General features: G+C 41.9%; 5 protein-coding genes across 12 annotated transcripts; 1 reads left to right on the top strand and 4 right to left on the bottom strand.

The window, feature by feature from the left end:
- Positions 1 to 9: 9 nt before the first annotated feature.
- snama (something that sticks like glue) lies at positions 10 to 5,721 on the bottom strand. Of its 7 annotated transcripts, XM_086827911.1 has the most exons (11): positions 5,613 to 5,721; positions 4,604 to 4,791; positions 4,301 to 4,538; positions 3,924 to 4,243; positions 3,702 to 3,860; positions 3,326 to 3,639; positions 2,879 to 3,261; positions 2,441 to 2,596; positions 2,083 to 2,379; positions 1,131 to 2,014; positions 10 to 1,076 (listed from the first exon to the last, which is right to left on the bottom strand). In XM_086827911.1, the coding sequence occupies exons 2-11, from the start codon at positions 4,767 to 4,769 to the stop codon at positions 160 to 162; spliced, it is 3,834 nt and encodes a 1,277-aa protein (XP_086684037.1). In that variant the 5' UTR covers positions 4,770 to 4,791; positions 5,613 to 5,721; the 3' UTR covers positions 10 to 159. The 7 variants fall into 7 exon arrangements, with proteins under 7 accessions (XP_086684037.1, XP_086684033.1, XP_086684035.1 ...); XM_086827907.1 differs by having other exon boundaries at positions 10 to 2,014; positions 5,200 to 5,721; XM_086827909.1 differs by having other exon boundaries at positions 10 to 2,014; positions 2,879 to 3,258; positions 5,200 to 5,721.
- A 290-nt stretch (positions 5,722 to 6,011) lies between these two features.
- On the bottom strand, positions 6,012 to 10,407 carry LOC110191636 (uncharacterized). Of its 2 annotated transcripts, none has more exons than XM_086827913.1 (6): positions 9,945 to 10,407; positions 8,965 to 9,051; positions 8,758 to 8,868; positions 8,067 to 8,685; positions 7,450 to 7,933; positions 6,012 to 7,374 (listed from the first exon to the last, which is right to left on the bottom strand). In XM_086827913.1, the coding sequence occupies exons 2-6, from the start codon at positions 9,002 to 9,004 to the stop codon at positions 6,316 to 6,318; spliced, it is 2,313 nt and encodes a 770-aa protein (XP_086684039.1). In that variant the 5' UTR covers positions 9,005 to 9,051; positions 9,945 to 10,407; the 3' UTR covers positions 6,012 to 6,315. The 2 variants fall into 2 exon arrangements, with proteins under 2 accessions (XP_086684039.1, XP_020818186.2); XM_020962527.2 differs by lacking the exon at positions 9,945 to 10,407 and adding an exon at positions 9,426 to 9,625.
- A 783-nt stretch (positions 10,408 to 11,190) lies between these two features.
- On the bottom strand, positions 11,191 to 11,736 carry LOC110191693 (MICOS complex subunit MIC10). The gene has a single exon (XM_020962608.2). It carries the CDS (start codon positions 11,610 to 11,612, stop codon positions 11,364 to 11,366), a length of 249 nt encoding a protein of 82 aa, XP_020818267.2. The 5' UTR covers positions 11,613 to 11,736; the 3' UTR covers positions 11,191 to 11,363.
- Positions 11,737 to 11,755: 19 nt separating this feature from the next.
- LOC110191626 (pyrethroid hydrolase Ces2a) lies at positions 11,756 to 14,642 on the top strand. Its single transcript, XM_020962515.2, has 2 exons — positions 11,756 to 12,536; positions 13,126 to 14,642. Exons 1-2 carry the CDS (start codon positions 12,125 to 12,127, stop codon positions 14,523 to 14,525), a joined length of 1,812 nt encoding a protein of 603 aa, XP_020818174.1. The 5' UTR covers positions 11,756 to 12,124; the 3' UTR covers positions 14,526 to 14,642.
- On the bottom strand, positions 14,625 to 17,856 carry Mlp60A (Muscle LIM protein at 60A). The gene is made up of 9 exons (XM_020962514.2): positions 17,805 to 17,856; positions 17,533 to 17,675; positions 17,293 to 17,452; positions 16,522 to 16,624; positions 16,367 to 16,463; positions 16,202 to 16,298; positions 15,849 to 16,145; positions 15,469 to 15,789; positions 14,625 to 15,297 (listed from the first exon to the last, which is right to left on the bottom strand). Exons 2-9 carry the CDS (start codon positions 17,645 to 17,647, stop codon positions 15,027 to 15,029), a joined length of 1,461 nt encoding a protein of 486 aa, XP_020818173.1. The 5' UTR covers positions 17,648 to 17,675; positions 17,805 to 17,856; the 3' UTR covers positions 14,625 to 15,026.
- Between the last annotated feature and the right edge of the window lie 951 nt (positions 17,857 to 18,807).

The following is an 18,807-nucleotide window of genomic DNA, read 5'->3' as shown; positions in this document are numbered from 1 at the left end:
TTTTTCAAATTCCTTGAGTAGTTCTGTTTTTATTTTATTCTTTTTATACTTAATTGCATGATTTGGATACATACATTAAAAATCTTTGATTTGTACACAGAAATCTTCAATATAGTTCATATTTATAATTCTTATTCCGCTTAGCCTAGCGTCGTAACTCTACTTCTTTGATTTTTTCTTCTTTTTCAAAATCTTGCTCTTTTTTTTGCTCTTCAGATCCCTGCGCCCTCTGTCGCCACGCAGCGATTCCGTTGACGAATATTTCGTGTTCTTCTTTTGCTTCTTCTCCTTTTGCTTTCTCTGATCAATGCTGTCATCGGAGGCTCCTCCGCCGCCACCCTTTTGTATCGTGTTATCATATTTTACAACTAGACTGCTCGTCGAGCTGCTCTCGACGAATTTCCTAAATGGATTGTCTGGGCGACATGTCTTCACGGCTGCCACTGACGAGACCATTCGACACTCGTTTGGCTTGGAGTTGGTGTTCCTGGGGCCGGACCCCCTTCGGTCCTGGTTATCGCTACTATTGATTTGATCATGTTTAGCGAGTTTAGTGTCGGAACGATCTTTATTATACTGCCGTCTGTCCTTATTATTCTCGGGTGAACGCCGCCGGTGTCTATCATTTGTGGGCGAATGCCGCCTGCCCTGCACTGGCCGGTCCCTATCCCTTTCCCTTGATTTGTTCTCCCTTCGTCGGCTGTCGTGGCGACCAGATCTGCCCTCATCGGAGATCTTTCCTGCCGGCGCTGCCTCATTCCGTCGCCTGGACTTGGACCTGTCTGGCGTTGGACTTCTCAGAACTTTATTGCCAAGTCTTTCCTTCACAGACTTGCTGCTGCTGTTACTGTTGCGCTTCGGCGGCGTGGGTGATCGCTCCTTATCATTCCTGATAGCCACAGAACGGTCCTTGCTGCTGCCCTTGGAGTTAATGATCACTTGAAACTCAACGGGTCTAATGGCGTTTATGGCCTTGGCAAAGATTGCATTCTCCGCCTTGCGGAGGACGTCCGAGGTTATCTCAGAGTGGTCGTCGTCCGGATTAGCAGCAGACTTCTTGGCGGCAGAATCGAACTCTAAGTTTAAATTGGATTCGTCAAGTTCCCACTTGGATACACTGACAGACTCACTGCGTCCTTCTTTTTCGTCCTTCTTGCAGGCGTCAATGTCAATGTAGGCATGACTCTTATCGGAATTAAGGTTTTCGGGAGCGCTACGGGCGGAATCCACTTCGATTTCAAAGGTTGGACCGGCCAAGGGAGAGGTGGACACCATCTTATAGTCTGTCTCGTTGTTCAGCAAAAGGCTGTTATTAATTTCGGAATCGGATCGATTCAGCGAGGAACTCTTCTTCTGCCGCTGCTCCAGCTTTTCCTTCTTGGCGGCTCTCTTATCTTTCTTGCTCTTCTTGCGTTCCGCCTTGTCCTTCTTCTTCTTCTTTCGCTCCTTGGACGACTGCTGGGGGGGACTCTTGGCCTTATTTTCCTTACCCAAAGTCTGCTGTTCCATTTCCACGTCCTCAGTATCTGGCGCCTTCACCTTCGCAGGCAAGTTCTCATCAGCGTGAATTCTTCGTTCTGGCGTTTTCGGAGAATAATCGCGCTCACGCAACTGTGCAGCGGTAGCCATCATTTTTGGGGTTGTGATCTTGACCGGTGGCGTCAGGCTTTTGTAGCTGTTGCCACGTTCATTCGGTCTCGGCTGATCCTTGCTCTGGCTGCGTGACCGATGTCTCTTACGTGGCATCTCATCTTCGTGTCTGACCCTCTCCTCACTTCTCTTGTTGCTCCTGCTTTGGTGCTCCTTTCCGCCGTGCACAGTCTCGGTGCCAGGAGGCACGTGTTTGTTCCTATTGTAGCCATCCTCATCGGTCGTCAATTGTAGGGACTCGAACCCGGGCGGAGGTGGCTCCACTACATCCACTGGCTTCGCCGCAAACGGCGTACTGTATGGTTTCTCCCTATAATTCGGTTTATATGCCTGTTTTGGCGACGACGAGCGGCGGTGCCCAGACCTGTAAGGAAATATTTAATAGAAGGATTTAGATTGATAGATTATTAGAATAAGGTACAGTAAACCTACCTAATAATGCGACCACCTGGTGACTTGGAGCCATCTAGGGGCTGGCGACTTGAGCGTGGATGCCGCGTATTTCGTTCATAGCTATATTCCCGCTTTCTCTCCCGCGACCGAGGTCTCTTGTCCTTGTGATTATCCCTGGGCGAATCCTTCTCGTACGCCGGCGATTTGAAACGATGCCTCTGTCTGTCCGGTGACCTCGATCTGTGATGATGATCAGTGCTCCGAAATCTATCCACCTTCTTCCTCTCCTTTTCCTTCATGATGCGATTGAAGGCCTCCAAAGGATCGTCAATTAGTCTGCAAAGTGTATAATTTATGATTTGGATTCTAATAATAATCAGTTTGTGACCACACTCACCCAGAGCCGACCTTGGCTGCCACACCTTGGTAAATCGATGCTAAATTGGGGGACTGAAATGGCTGTGATGACATGTTCATATTCATGCTTCCGCCTGAGGAGCCGTACGGAGTACGCATTGGGTGCACGGGAGGCTGGTTCTGATACGGCACGTAGCTGCAAATTTGTAAGAAGCTTATTACAATTCAAAGAGCCTAACTGTTTCACTTTTAAGCAATATTTTTTAATGAAAAATATCCCAAATTAAATTAAAATATTCAACAAGGCGTGGGGGCTTCACAGCGCAAAGCTTAAAGTACTCTTAACTAAGCGTTTGTGTGTCTCCTCTGTTTGCAACTTAAGAATATGAGATCGGCGCAGGACCGGCTGCGTAGGTGATGCGTAGTGATCTGGCTGCATCTATGGCTCCATCGGGGTGGGGTTGAAAGTCAAACCTACCTTAGGGGCGGCCTCTGTCCCATGTTGCTGTACCCATTATTGTAGTTTGGAATATGCATTGGCATCATGTGCATGGGCACCGGCGGACCCCGCTGCATTTGCATATATGGCGGCTTATATGCGCTCGATCGGCGAGCATCCTCGGACTCGCTGCCCATCATATGCCCCTGATAGCTGGGCAGCGTTCCAATGGGCGTCGGCAAAAGGCTTCTTTCGCCCTTGACCGGCTCCCGGTCCCGGTCTCGGTCACGTTCCCGCTCTCTCTCTCGCTCTGATCTAGACGATGGACGGTGGTGTCTATGCTCGTAGTCGGATTTCCGATCCGATTCGCGACGGTGCGAAGATGATTCATTAGTCCTATGGGAATATCCCGGCGACGACTGCTATTACAAAGCAAACTAATTAATATAAGCCTTTTTAAAAATAAGGAAAACCTAAATGCCATACCTTTCTTGTTGAGATTGCCGTTGATTCGGAGGCAGCAGCCGCCTGAGGCATTGTTATAGTTATATTGTCTTCATAATCCGAGTCATATTTATCTTTATCTTTTTGTACCACCGCCGCTGACGATGACGACGACGACTCGACAGTTTGAGGCGGCTCTGGAGATTCCGATTTTGGTGCTTTCTTGCCGTTGGTTTCGGTTTCCTCCTTTTGCTCTTCAGTTTTTTCGGGCTTTTCAGGCGCGATTTCCTCCTCCCTTAATGGTGCTTTTTCCTCAACTTCCTTCTTTTCAACAGCTGGCTTTTCTTCATATTTAACTGTGTGGAAAGGTATTTCAGTTATTTTTTTCATGATTTGCCGTTAAACACGGAAACCTTACCAGACTTAACCGCACTTATTTTGTAGCCTGTTTCGTTTTTAAAGGCATTTACCGAATTTCTGAGAAATCGATTGGGAATCAAGGAGCCAGGAGAGCAGTTCTTCTCCTTGCAGTCCGGGCACTCGCTGTCCTCGGATTCAAGAAGCGAAGTGCGCACACCTATAAGCGTAAGATTCATTAAAGAAATTCTCCTCTTTTGATATCACATTCACCATCACTTACAGTCGTCGCAAAAGGAACTTCCGCAGCAGGGTATCATGACGGCATCAACGAAAATGTCACGGCATATGCCGCATATCAGATCCTCGGGTATCTCCTGATTTTGCTCTGCCGGCAACACAAAATTTAAAGTTTCACTTTCTGCTGCATCCTGTTTGTCCCTAAACGATCTCGGTATGCCGGTGTTTCTTTTAACCTCCACTTGATCCTTTCCCAATATAAAAGGACAGTTTTTTATCCAGTGCCCGCTCTTCTTGCATTTGTTACACCGATACGATGCAGGAACTTCTCCAACTTGCGACTGACCCTTGATGCGATGGTACCTACGCAAAGTATGGATCCAATATTACCTATTATCTTTGAAGAAGCGAAACACTTACGTCTTTGGGTCATAGTCCACCGTACTTTGCATCATCATTGCCTGGATCTTGTCCTCCTCGCTGCCTTGCATCTTGGACAGATCCATGTTGAAGGCCTCCTGCTTGCTTGTGGCAGCTGCAAAGGCATTGTCAGCTGCTGCCGGTGGCTCCCAGCCCTTCTTGGCGGGATGTGCGATGGGAATTCTCGAAATAATCAGGGTGGTGTTTTTGGGTATAAGAACTCCATCATCCTTGTATTCTGAGGTTCAGGAGAATAATATAGATATTAGAACTGATCAATCTTTAATTTTGTGGCAAACCAACCTTCTTTGCTTTGCGCATTTGTGATTTGAAGATCAAAGTCGATTATTTTACCCAGTCGCTTTTGCTGCACAATCTCTCGCTTCAAGTCGGCCACGGAAATGTGCAGTCCGTCGAATGTGATTGTATCAAAGTTGAGTGTACTTTTAAATTTGTAGTGCACCGACATGGTTAAATACAACAAGCTGAATCTGTGATGGAAAGATTAACAAGTTATCTTATGGCGTTCGGTTATCAGAGTCAACACAGCTGAACTAAAGAGATTTCACTCTATAAATTGTTTAATAAATAAACAGCTAGATTATTCGTTTATGTAACGTAGGGTGGAATTTTAGACAGAGCGGACAGCGTTGCTGGAATTGTAAAACCAGCCCCTCACATGATTTTTGGGCTCTGCAAATGCTATAATGTAATTTATTTGCATGCGGTGATCTGGGAGCCATACTCCATCATTCATAGATGTAGTTATCTTAAGCAAGCATGAAAGCACCTAAACGCGACATGCCGACCACACTTAAATGTTTTCCTGACGTGAAAGGCCGTATGTATGTTTGCTTAGCCATGAGTTCTACGTGAATAAAGACGCATTGCATATTTACCAAGCGCCGGAATATAGATCACCACGATTTCAACTTTGCTGCCTGTTTCACCGCGAAAATGTGCCAACATACGCATGTACATATGTATGTGTAGCATTAGAAATCGTGCAATTGCCGGAATACGTTGAAAGTCACAATAAAACAAAGGCTAGCAAATATAATCCAAGGCACACTTTTAACATTAAGCAAGGCGTTAAATTTATTTGCAAATTTGGTTAAAAGCATAAAATTGCATGTGCATAAAAATACACACGGACACATACACATGCACGCATCGGGTTTCAGATGAAACGATTATTAGTTCGCGTTTCAAGTCCAAAAGAAATATCTTATTGATTTTTTAACCGAATACACAGCACAGACTCTTCAACACCGGCAAAAAAAATAACGCAAATAAAATATAAATTACATACACTTAATCGCATTGACAATTATATATATTTTTTTTTATTTTTTCCTGTTTACTAGAGCTGTCAAAATACCGATGTCACTATCGATATGATTATTGTGACCGGCACTATCGACTGCGTTAAGACTATCGCGATAGCTATCCCAAAGGTTTTTTTTTTACCTTTTGTTATTAGCTTTGAAAGGTTTCTTAAATAAATAATTTGTAAATAGATAACAAAGTTTTATAGGCTTTAATAGAAATAATAATAATTTTGAATTATAAAATATCAATACAAAATCTCTCTGCTTTGGAACGATGGAAATGAACATAACACGTAAACAGCAAATAATCAAATTGTTTCAGATCAGAAATCAATTGTAGGTAAATCGATAAATCAACCAAACGAAAAAACAACTGGATATTTATTCCGGGAATTACAAAATTCAAAAAATTTATTAACTGATCAGCTAAGCCAAACTACAACCTTTTTTTTTATATAATAATCAAAAAATTTCGATTGAATCTTAAAATTTAGACTTAATTTATTTATTTACATTTACAACTTTTGCGACAAAGTTCATATATAATCTAATAAAATCTATTGTTTTTTGTATCACCGCCTTTCGATATTTGCACATGAACTTAATTATAATACAGAATTTCTAATAATAACAATTGAAGTAATGGTTTTTAGGTGCTCGCGCTTATAAAGATGGATCTAACATTTAGCCAACGTAGCCGAAGGGGGGATATGGTGGAGGATAGTAGTTCGGGAAAGCTCCCACGGGCGGCTGGCCGGGGATAGTAGCAGTTATCAATTTCGTAACTGCTGTTGGGACGACGGAGGTGGAGAATATGGTGGTATAAGCCGTTCTTGCACCAAACGTAAGCTTCAAAACCTTGGAACTAGTCTCGGTTACCATCGATTGCTGAACTTCAGTGGATGTTATGAACTGTTGTTGAGGAATGGGCAATAATGGGTTGTAGAATGGATTGATCGAGAATGGGTATTGCGATGAGGGCATGGAAATTGAGGTGATGTCCGTAATGTATTCGGTTTTTTCAACAACGCCAACTGATTTTGAAAGCGTTCTCAAGATGGTCTCTGTTCCCCTAACCAGGGGAACCACATGGGACTCCCATATTGTCTCCTGTTTAATGACGGGACGCGTTGACGTTATAAAGTTGTTCAGTTGAGTTTCCGCCAGGTTTAAGTTTACAGTTTCTGGTATCAATGGAATAGTCAGGTTACTCTTATTCTCGACCTTGTTTTTGGGCTTAATTTTGGCATCGAACTTTCCGGTGTTATCCTCATCACCAAACTCTAGATCTAGGTTTATTTCCGATCCAGCCTCGTCCAAGCTTCCTTCAAAGTCCTTAAAGTTCTTCGATGGACTAAAGTCCTCGCTCAACGGAGATATTGTCTGTGTTACGGTTATAAGGCTGGTGTAATCATAAGTCTGAACCAATGTAACCTGTATTGTTTCGTTTCTCTTTTCATAAACGATGGGCAGAACCTGCGTCTTCAGTTTGACGTGAGTTATGGAAAAGGATTCAGTTATTGTCTCCAGGCTGGGTGTTTCCGTGTCCTCGCCTAAATAAATTGGTTTTAATGTCGTGATACTACCCGATAGGGTCTGATCATCGACGCTGGAAGTAGCCTCTAAAATATTCTCAGTCAGCGGTCCATCATCCTCGGAGTATTCCTTAGTGTGTTCTTCTTGAATAACTTTTTCAATGGTTGACGTTACGGTTAAAAAGCGAGTTTTCTTAACGACTCCGGCCTGAAATGATTAAGAGTCAGTTCTCGGAGGACAATTTAAGGGAACCAAGTGTTACGAAGAATAAAATTAAATTACCTGAAATATAAACGGGCTCTTAATTGTCGCTATTTCATAGTAGGTATCAATGAATGGTTGTGGTGTCGAAATTTCAACATTTAAGGTTTGTACAAAATATTTCGAATTAGGATCATCGTTATTGTTATTCGCAACAGGGCCATTTTGCGAGCCAGATGCCTCCAAATCCCTACCATTGTTCAGAGCTTGATTAGTAATGATTTCCAATGGAATATCATCGAGGGACGACGGCGCTGTGTCATTTTGAATGGCACTCGGAACATTGGGACTCGCATTCTTCCTAATATTAACTTTGGGCTTTGGTGAGGACTTGTATTGCCATCGACCTGGCCGCCGATTAAGTTTAAATGAGTTTGGGCTTACGACCGATACTGGTTCTTCCTGTACAGTATTTGCTTTCGTCCGAAATGAGGGACGAGAGGTAGTAGTTTCTGTTACAGATGGAGTTATTACCAATTTGGAACTTTGTGTATGCTTGTTCCTCCTAAAATACAGCAAGGGAACGTTTTTTAATATACGTAAAGCCTTTAAAAACACTGATTCGTTCTTTCAAAATAATTTGAAACTAACAACCCGCGCGACTTCAAAAATGAATGATTAGGTTGACGCAAAATTACCTCTTTCCCTTGGGACGTGATGACTTCCTGGTGCTTGACCCTCCTCTGCTTTGCTGGCTTTTACGCGGAGGCTTACTGGCCGCCTGAGTTTGCAAATTAGAATCTCTTACAGTTTTACTAGGTTGAATTGAGGCTCCTGCGGGTTTGTTAATACGCGTTTGTCGTGGCTTGTTCTTTTTCTCAGAGCTTGAGTTGGGATGCACTTGGGAGACCTTGGAGAATTTTCCTGTATCCTTAGTGGCCGTCACAATGCTCCGGAACTCGCTCGATCTGGTTTGGTAGCCATGAATGGATTCCTTCTTCGACGGATAGACTCGTTGCCGGTCAGCTTCGTTCTTTGATTTGAAGTTAACGACTCGATAAGTTTCCTCGGCAAACTGCTCCGGTTGGCGGGAGAGTAGATCGTACTCGGGGGTATTCAGTAAGGTTTCGATAGGGGAGTTCGAGAGGCTTATATTGTAGGATTCTATTTGGGACGTTTCCGTTTCCGGAATAACATTCGAGTGCGTTACAATCAGAGGCGTTGGTTGTATGCCGCCCTTTTCTTTTTCTTTTTTAATTAATTTCGGCTTAGTTTCTATAATATTTACTATTTCGTTCGATTTATTGGACCTTAGTTCTAAAAGAAAGACACAAGATACCACAATGTTTACTTCTCTTAATTAGATAGATATTAATTTGGATAACTCACCGAAAGTTGGAGAGCTTTGTGGAGAGAAAACCATAACAGTGTTTCCAATAGTAGTAGTAAAGTCCAAGAATCCATAGACAGTTTGAGTAAGTAACTCATTATCGCAAGTAGCTGAGTTTAAATAATACATATTTTGTGTAGCAATTTAGAGAAATATTTAGAAAGTATAGAAGGTATATAAATATACATATATATGAAACAACTTACCGCTTCTTAGGGCGCAGAGTATTAGCAGGTAGCGTAACATATTTGTTTAGTTGCACAGATCAAAAGCTTTGAAAAATTTTATAAAATCTGAAAATTTTTAAAACGAAAACAGACCAAGAGCGAACATAAATCAGTTTTTGAGTATTAAAAAAATATGCAATAAATGCTACACAATCTCCTTCGGATCTTTACTTTATTATAATGAACAACACTTTTCTCATTTTATTGCCGAGGGTGTAATTAACAGAGCTATAAAATCAAATTGGCTGCTGCGACACTTGCTGTTGCCTTGTTGTGATCACTGATCAGTCTGGGCCAGCAGCATGTGGGCTTTGAAAGTAAGCGTTCGGTGAATTAACTATGTAAGTAGGCCGCTTATGTAAAATGTTGTGTACGCGTACACACTACTGTTAGCTTTGTTTGGCTTTCTGCGGCTCAAATTGTGATTGATCATCAGTTACAACATTTGGTTCGGTCCAATTTGCTGAGCTCAAAGTTTATTCATTAACCGCTATCCGTTGGCATTGAGACAGTAATAACGACATTTGGTAGGGTGCCTTCGGAATGCCAGAGCTCGCTGTTGGATTGCTGGTCTCTTAGATCACTTTGGTAGTTCAAAGATTGTTCAAAGACTGTGCGAAATGCTTGCGATGCCAGAACTGGTCAGATCACTTTTTCCATTGTGCAGTAGTTGAAAAGCATAAAAGCGAGCGCGAATAGTTTTCTCACCCACTGTATGTAACCACTCGACTAATGCACACGCACACCTTCACACTTGCCCACAACGAAGACAATGAAACATTAGGTCATTGAGAAACACACATATATTTACTTGGTGAGAGAAAGGCTTAAAGCCCGGATTGGCAATATAATAAATTCAGTTTCTTTGGGCACAGGGACACAGAGTAAATCACTTGCACTTTAACAAGTTGTTAATAGGAGCTATTCATATTTCTCACGATCGCCACTACAATACGAACATGTTTGTACATTTAAAAATGCATTTTCATAACCAGGTCGTAATTTGACACTGCACTCTGATCGATATCTGGCTTAAAACATATTCCGAGCGAAATCATCAAAACACACACTGCCAGCGGTCGGGACAATTATGAAACTGTGGCGCAGAAATATATCTTTGTATCTTTGAATCTTTTAAGTCCAAGCGCTGGTCCGCTGTCGAGCCACAGGCGAAGCATAAAGTGACTCTGAGCGGAGTTACCATGGGGCCTGGCCAGCCTGCACACATGCGCAGCAGCAGCGGCGCGAAGAGAACGTCAACAGCGTTAGTTGTTGTTGGCCAAAAGCAGTAGGGTTACTCGCGGCGCCTCCAAAACCAGTTTACCAGCTTGCCACTTTTGTTTTTTCCACTCCGATACGCCGTGGGAATATGTAAGCGTGTTTGAATAGCTCTGGCTGCCTGTCAAGCTGGGCTTGGTTTTTTCTGGCGCACACCCTACTAAAAGAGTTTCGAATGTTGACTGAGATGGAAGTTTATAGGAAGGTTAAAGCTGGATTGGTTATATATTACTTATACTTTATTAATTATTTTAAACTTTTAAAGTTTAGGCATAGTATAATAGGAAATCTTAACTGAGTTCCATGTTTATAGGTTAAACATTTAATTTTACTTGAACTAATCAAAACTATGACTATTTAGGCATTATATTATATAAGAGAAAATAGGAAAGCCGTAAAAAGCCTTTCCTTATTATATTTGATTAATATTGCTAAACGTAATAATAGATTAATTATAGCTCACAAACCTTTAGTTTTTAGTTGAGAAAAAAAACTAAAACTCGTGACATTCCAATCAAAACTGTACCTTTCTTCTCAAAGAAAAGAAGTAAAAAGAATTTATACCTTTCTTCTCCAAAACTAAAAAGAGAAATGTAAAGAATTTATTAGCGCTGAATATTTGGACATGCCAACCAAAATTAAAGACACAAAGCCGTCTATTTTAGGCCACGACTTTTGGCATATATTATTTTGGACTAAACCTACACGCTGTTTTTAACAATAACTTAAAGCCACAGTAAAATATTTGGTCCCAATTATAAATGATTTAAAGTTCCGAAAAATACATGATTATGCTTTTAAAATATGTTAAACTAGAGTTGATAAATATTAAAGGCAACTCGTTAACTGGTCTTTCTGAATGCAACAAACCAACTATGCCATATCTCAAAGTTCATCCTAATAATCTCCCCCAACAAAATACATTCATTTTTTCAAGGATTTCGCTTTACAAGAGATTTAATCAGATAATATTTAAATATTTATCACATTTGCGATATGCTAAGCTAAGGTTTCGCAAAAACCAAAGCAAAACAAAGACGTTATGCTCAATAAAAATTTAACAGAAGTCAATTTTTAATAAAGCTCGGGCTTTTTGCTGCCTAAATGGATCGATTCCAACGCGCTTGGCAACAGTCATAGGCCAGTCCACAGCCGAACCCCAGGCCCAACCACATCGGGTAGGTTTGTGGTCGCGTGAAGAATAAGGTAAGAACGCCGCCAATAATGAGACCACTTCCACCCTTCAGGCAAAAGTCCGCCAGGCATTTGTCCTTGGTTAAGGTTTCCTCCGACGGAGCTTCTCGCTTCAAGGGGGGCTTTGCCTGGGGTTTCTGCGGTTCGCTAGCCATGTTTAAATCTTTCGTTAAACTTAATAGAATTTCGATTTAATATTACTTAAGACCGGCAAGCTTTACATTTATTTAGAATAAATGACAGCTAAGCTCTGGCCTATATTTTAAGGATTGTAATATTCTACAAAATATATCCAAAATATTTAAAGAGGTCAGGCCAAAGCAAAGGGGATCTTTTTTTAAAAGAAGGACAATATATAAATTATATTCTGATGTTTTGATAAAGCAAATACTCCTTTCTTTTTTAATATTATATATAAATATGTATATATTGCCTGGGCCACCAATGGGTTAACAGCATTCCGATAGGTGACGTAGGCTAAATAAATAAAAACAAGAACCGCCGCAAAAGGAGAGATGGATAAGTGCCATAGTTACAAAATCCTAGCAACAATATTTTTTGTGTATTTTCGCCATGGCAACCAGGAGCCTCGCGTGCCTTGCAAGATTGCGAACAGTGTGTCGCCTAAGTTCAAAACACAGAAAGATGTGAAAGAAACGGACGAGCCATGAGGTGCAAAAGTGACTTCCTAGCTAATTTAGCTATATTTTTTCACCTAGTCAGTAGTTACGGCTTTATATATGTGCAATGTGTGGACGCGCCATTTATACATATACCCGGAAACGGCGTCATTTCCGGTACCTATTTGAAAATGTTTCGAACCCAAAATGTTAAAGCCTATCTGGGCATTCGGTACGCACATGCCAGAAGATTTCAACCTCCGGATATCGAACTAACACCATGGAAGGGGATTTTCAATGCCACCTCGTTCGCCCCGGACTGTTGGCAAAATCCCATGCCCTCCGTGGGCAGAGAGACGGAACAAATCCTGAAAATAATATCCTCCGAAACGAATTCGGATGACAGTGGAAGGAAGTACGAGGAGAATTGCTTGTATCTGAACGTTTTTGTACCTGATGGTGAGTAGAAAAAATCAATTTCATATTTAATTTAGTAGGAAAATTAACTAAACAAAAAGGAAACTTATTTCAGAAATTCAGCATAACTAAGCCTAAATATTTACATTTTTGAATCGAAATTTATCTATACTTCTATATTACAATTTTTCAAAATATCAAAGTTTCTAAAACTCATAACTCGGCTAAAAATGAATTCATTTCAATTCGGAAAGCTGTTCTATGCTAGTTTTTGTAAAGTTAATAAATCTGCTTACTCCATTAAAAATGTTTAAAAATTATACATTTTGCCAATTTTTGACAATTTTAACGATGTAACCCCTTATAAAATTTGGAAAATATTGGTTTTTTTTCTTCCTGAGATAGCTAGATCGACTCGGCTGTTAATGCTGATCAAAAATATATATGATTTATAGGGTCGGAAATGACATCTTCATATCAATTAAAGATTCTAACTAAAATTATAATAAACAGTGTATTAAAATCAATTTTTTGAGTTCTAAGTTGAGCTTAACTTTCTCTTATTATTAAACCAAATGAAGCATTCAACACTTTCTTTTTCAATTATCAAACTCTATAATTCCCCTTTCAGGATTGCCAGAAAATAATGGATATGCCGTCGTTGTGTGGATCCATTCCGGTGACTTTTCCACTGGCAGCCCCGCGGATGTGAACCCCTTTCAGTTGGTGTTTAAGCAGAAAGTAATTGTTGTGACCTTTTCGTATCGCCTGAACATATTCGGATTTTTTACAACCGACGATGGCGAGGCCCAGGGTAACTATGGTCTTATGGATCAATCGGCAGCCCTGTATTGGGTCAAGAAGAATATAAACCTATTTGGCGGCGATTCCAATCGGATAACGCTGATGGGACACGATGCGGGCGCCACTAGTGTGGCGCTGCATATGACCTCGGGCGAGTGGTCCAAGGGTGGCTTTCACAAGGCCATCATTATGTCTGGGAATCCCATGAACGCGGTGAAAATGCCCTACGAATATGAGGGATCTCTGGACCAGGTTTCTAGCGTGTTTGGCTGCCCCCGGAGACCGACATCGATGTTTATGCAGTGTCTGAAGAGGGTGGACGCAAAGCGGCTTTCAGAGAACTTGCCTTCCGTCAGCTGGGGTCCGGTTGTGGACTTTGGTCTAAGTAACACCTCATACCCGTTCATCGAAAATCAGCCCGAGATCCTGTTCAAAAAGGGAAGCTACCACAAAGTGCCCGTAATCATCGGAGTGACCGACATGGAGGAGGTGCTGACTCTGTTCAAGGATAACCTGGACACGGAAATAAGTGCGGCCGATACGGAGGGCTTCTTCAGCGACATTGCCGTGACCGATATGCACAAACTGGTGAGGAACTATGAGTGGTGTTCCAACTACGAGCTGATCACGGACGCCATCAACTTCATGTACGCCAATGAATCGGACATGGACATGAAGAAGGCCAACAAGCACATAATAAGTGCGCACACCGAAAAGTTCTATATAACTCCAATGCAATCTTTCGCCGATATGGTAAGCAAGGACAGCACCGTCTATAGTTACCTATTTAAGATGCGCCCGAGGTCGGTGCTCCAAGATCTACCCAGCTGGATAAGCGTGCCCAAGTACTTTGATCAGGTGTTCGTCTGGGGAAATCCGTATATGACCAATACGGTCGATTGGAAGTCAGCGGATAAACGAAATTCCGACATAATCATGACCCTGTGGGCGAACTTTGCCAAGACATCCAATCCCACAAAGTCCAACGTGTACATCAAGTGGAATGCCGTGACTCCGAACAATGACTCAGTGCTCCTGATCGATGAGGCCTTTAACACCGACAACTTGCTCAACAATCAGAGGATCAACTTCTGGAAAACGCTGTATCCCAAGATACTGTACTATTCCGCCGACTGCTGCAATTCAACAATGTCGGGAGGCTCGCTGGTGATCGTAACGTCCATTCCAATACTATGTACTCTCTCCATAATCGTTAATATATTTTGAATAAAAAAGAGCCCTGCTTACACCCTCTGTCAATAATCTGTCCTACCGTTACATATATAAATACAAATACCTAAAGAAGGAACCAATAAATCGAAGAAATTATAGTTAATCGTTTAATAGTCGTTGTTCGTAACTTATAGGATATAGATCTTGTTATATTACAACCGCCATACATACAATTTTCGAATAAAGTCATTTCGTTTTTAGCAGTTCAAAGCATAAAGTTTCAGTCGGAGCTGAGAACGCTGGTTCGTTGCTTATTTTCGACACATGAACAATACAATTCTCATACTAATCACCACAGAGTCACTCGCCATGTTTCCTAGTTAAATGTCGATGGTTTTGGAGCTATGTTAAACCATTTTTTGTTGAAACACAATACTACGCTTAGTCGTCAGCCTCAAAAATGTGGCCGCCTAAGGACTCGATGCACCAGGTATACACTTTGGAGCTTATTGCATCCCGGGAACAGTCCTTAAACGCCCTTTTTTGGTCGTAATTTTAAGCCATTGTCAGTGTGCCGGCCCCGATTCCGTAACCCACGCCCTTGGGTCCATAGAATTTTCCATAGCAGGATCGACAATATATGTTGCCGTCGGGTCCGTCGTTCAAGTTCGTCGAATCCAAATACCTCCGGCACTCCATGCAGTAGAAGCAGAGCTTGTGCCAGACGTTATTCTTGCTCTTCATCTGTTCGGCCGCAAAAACCATAAAACCGCATCGGGGACATCCATTCTCAGACTTTTGACCGTTACGATCAATGGTGCCCCAGCTGAAAGAAATTAAAAATATTAAAATATTAAAAAAAGATTATTAAATATTGTTTCGTTTTGTTTATGATCCAAGCTAATTGAGTAAATATCCTATACGCTTAATCATCATCTTCAGCCGAGTAGATATGGCCGCCCTCAGTTTTGGATTCACAGGATTATCTTGTACTAACCAGCTGGGCGTATACTCATAGTTGGTGGACACCAAAGTCGGTGTGTGCCCATAACCGAATCCCTTCGGACCGTAGAGCTTTGCATAGCAGAGCTTGCAATAGATATTGTCATCCGGTCCGTCGCAGGCGAGCACGGAGTCCAGAGGTCTATGGCACCTGGCGCAATTGAAGCACTTTCTGTGCCACATTTTTCCCTTGGAAAGCTGCAATTCGGCGGCAAAGACAGCACCACCACATCGTGGACAGCCTTCGCCATCGGGGGCCTTGATCGATGTGGTATCCGGACATACAAACGGACGCTGGGATCCAATGTCTTCCTCACTGAAAGAGGGGAAACCCCCTTAATGGAATCAAGCAATTGTAGACACTTGACTACCCACGTAATGCCATCGGTTTGTAGAAAGCTGGATCCACAGGCGAATCCGTAACCATGGGGTCCCCACTTCTTGCCGTAGCACGTTTTGCAGTACACCTCATTGTCCGGTCCATCGCAAGCGATAATGGAGTCCAGCGTCTTTGTACAGTCCCGGCACTTGAAGCACTTCCTGTGCCAGGGTCTGCCCTTCGATAGCACCTGTTCCGCAGCAAAAACTACGCCACCACAACGAGGACATCCCTCACCTATTGGGGCTTGAATTTGCTCCACATTGATGGCAGCTGTCTTCGGGGCCATATCGCTGAAAATGTTCAGTTTCCTTAATGTATGTGTGTTGAAAACTTTTCCCGATCCTACCTTTGCCACTCACAATCCTTGATATCAGACATAAGACCCATGGACGAAATGCCAATGTGTCCATAGCCCCTTGCACCAAACTTTTGAGCATAACAACCTGGAAAATAAATCTTTTAAGATCCCAGGAACACCTACTCTTCTGGATTTGATTTGATGTGAAGGTACCTCTGCAGTAAATGTCCTTGTCGGGACCATCACAGTGTAGCGTTGAGTCCAAGGTCTTGTTGCACTGCACGCACTTGAAGCACCTTCGATGGTAACCCTGTGATAAAGTGCATGTAAGCCCCCGTTTCTTAAATCTATATAATACCCAATAATACCTTTCCCCGCGCCAGCATTTGCTCGGCGGCATAAACATATATGCCACACCTAGGACATCCCAAGCCATCGGGTGCCTTTGGTGGTATTTTCGGCGGAACAAATCTAAAAAGATCACAGATGCTTCCCTCAATTATAGTTCTTTAAATGGACAGTCATTAGGGGATCACACATCTCACCCCGAAGACAAGTGTCTTAGTCACAGAAGACACGAAAACAGAAGAATATGCTTCACAGAGAACATAAGAAAACAGAAAAGGGGGAATTCTACGGATCATGTAGACAGCGACATGAGAAAATAGAAGGAAAGACGACTAGACTATAAATAAAACATGAATAAGCTTACAAATACATTTTATTTTATTAATTTACAGTCTGTATGTAGTGTGTATGTTGTGGGTGGTGTAAACAAAAATACAAAAATTATTTTACATATGTGAAAGTGTGTGTTTTTGGGACATACATAACATAACATACATACATATACATACATATGTATGCAAAGCAATAGTTTATATTTTTGGGAATATTTCCAGCAGTTGAAACTAGATATCCCTGGCGGTGGGAGGTGAGGGATTCCCAAACAAACAATCACATTAGGTAAATGGGAAATCGTATTTAATTGGGGTCTTGGATGCAGTGCATCCGAATGGACATTTGAGACATACAAAAACAGAGACAGATTCTAATAGAAAGCAAAACTACACATTTAATTTCAAGGAATTTTACACATTTCATATACAAAAAGACACATTAACCAATTTAGTCCTTACTCTCTGTTCAGATGGGCACCGGAGTCCATCGACAGGCAGCCGGCACCACCACCGAAACCGTATCCCTTGGGACCGTACTTGCGTCCGTGGCAGTTTTTGCAGAACAGCTCCTTCTCGTGCTCCGTGCAGTTTGTCGAGTCCAGAGCCTTGTTGCACATGCCTGGCGGGGTTGGGAGGAGGAATTGGAGGGGTATTTGTGAGTATTATATCCAAGGATGGTCGGTATTTGAGATCACTTACTGCACTTGAAGCAGGTCTTGTGGAATTTGTAGCCTCCGGCAACGCGCTCCTCGGCGGCGTAGACCGACTTTCCGCACGCAGGGCACTTGGGAGTTTCCACGGGAACAAAAGGCATTTTGTGATGTGTGTGTGTGTGCGTGTGTCTGCGGGTGCAAAAAACTCTGATTAGTATCTGTGTGCGATCCGGCGGATGCAGTAAATCCAATGCGGGAATCCCAATCAAATCAGGATTGAGATCGGGAATCTATATGTACATATGTATGTGTATATACCTCGGAGGTACTCTTGTGAAGTAGTTCCTATTCGTCGGAAATGCCGCGGACTAGACTGGAAAGATTCTGTACACAGGTAGTCTATATTTGTGGATGCACACGGCACAACTAAGAAAATACAGTTTGCGTAATAAAAACAGCACTTTCTGAATATATCATTATTTATCATGCAATACACACGGCCCCCTTTTGTGTGTGTATCAATGTATGTACATACTCTCGGCTATATCCACATAGATGTCTCATTTTTAGGATGGTAACAAAAACACCAGCATAGTTATGTTACTTCAATTTCCCCCTATTCTCGGTTCTCAGTTCGAAAATACTGGTTTCTGCAGTGTGTATGTATCTGTATCTGTATCTGTATCTGTGAGATGCATGCAAGCAAGTGGGCGTATGCAAAATAAATAGAAAAAGGAAAAAGCAACACTGCACAAAAAAAAAAACATTGTTCTAAGTGGGAACGGGTACCGTTATTTTACTTAAATCCCCGTGCCAGTATGTAATTACATGCACACACGTATTGAACCAATTTTACGCAACAATTAATTTATTAGCTGTCGGCACGCACACCATTGCCCCCGCACAGATGTAAATATGTATGTATATAGGTGTGTATGTATTAAATCTAAAAATATAGGCACACACATTCGAGAGATGTATCAAAGTACCTTCATGGCCTTATTTTAGTCTTAGAAATACGAAAATAACTCATAACTGGCCAACCCCAATCCATAAATAAATACGTTACGCATCTAATAAAATCGATATGATTAATACCAAGTTGATCTGTGTAAGAAATACAGCTCCATTTTTCAAATCTGTATGTACATTTTCATTCGAAAAAGAAACGCTCCAGTTTTCAAAGAAAGTATCGAAATATAGCCACAAGTGTTTCATTAGAATCCGCATGAATATGCATATGGAAATGAACAATCTTTTCATCATCGCAGATGCGATGCCCATGTATAAACATATCTATAAATAAACGAGTATCTTGGGT

Source organism: Drosophila serrata, unplaced genomic scaffold (assembly GCF_035046125.1).
Source record: "Drosophila serrata isolate PLE 108 unplaced genomic scaffold, ASM3504612v1 contig_184, whole genome shotgun sequence".
Lineage (NCBI taxonomy): Eukaryota > Metazoa > Arthropoda > Insecta > Diptera > Drosophilidae > Drosophila > Drosophila serrata.
This window is presented reverse-complemented; position numbering and strand designations above follow the sequence as displayed.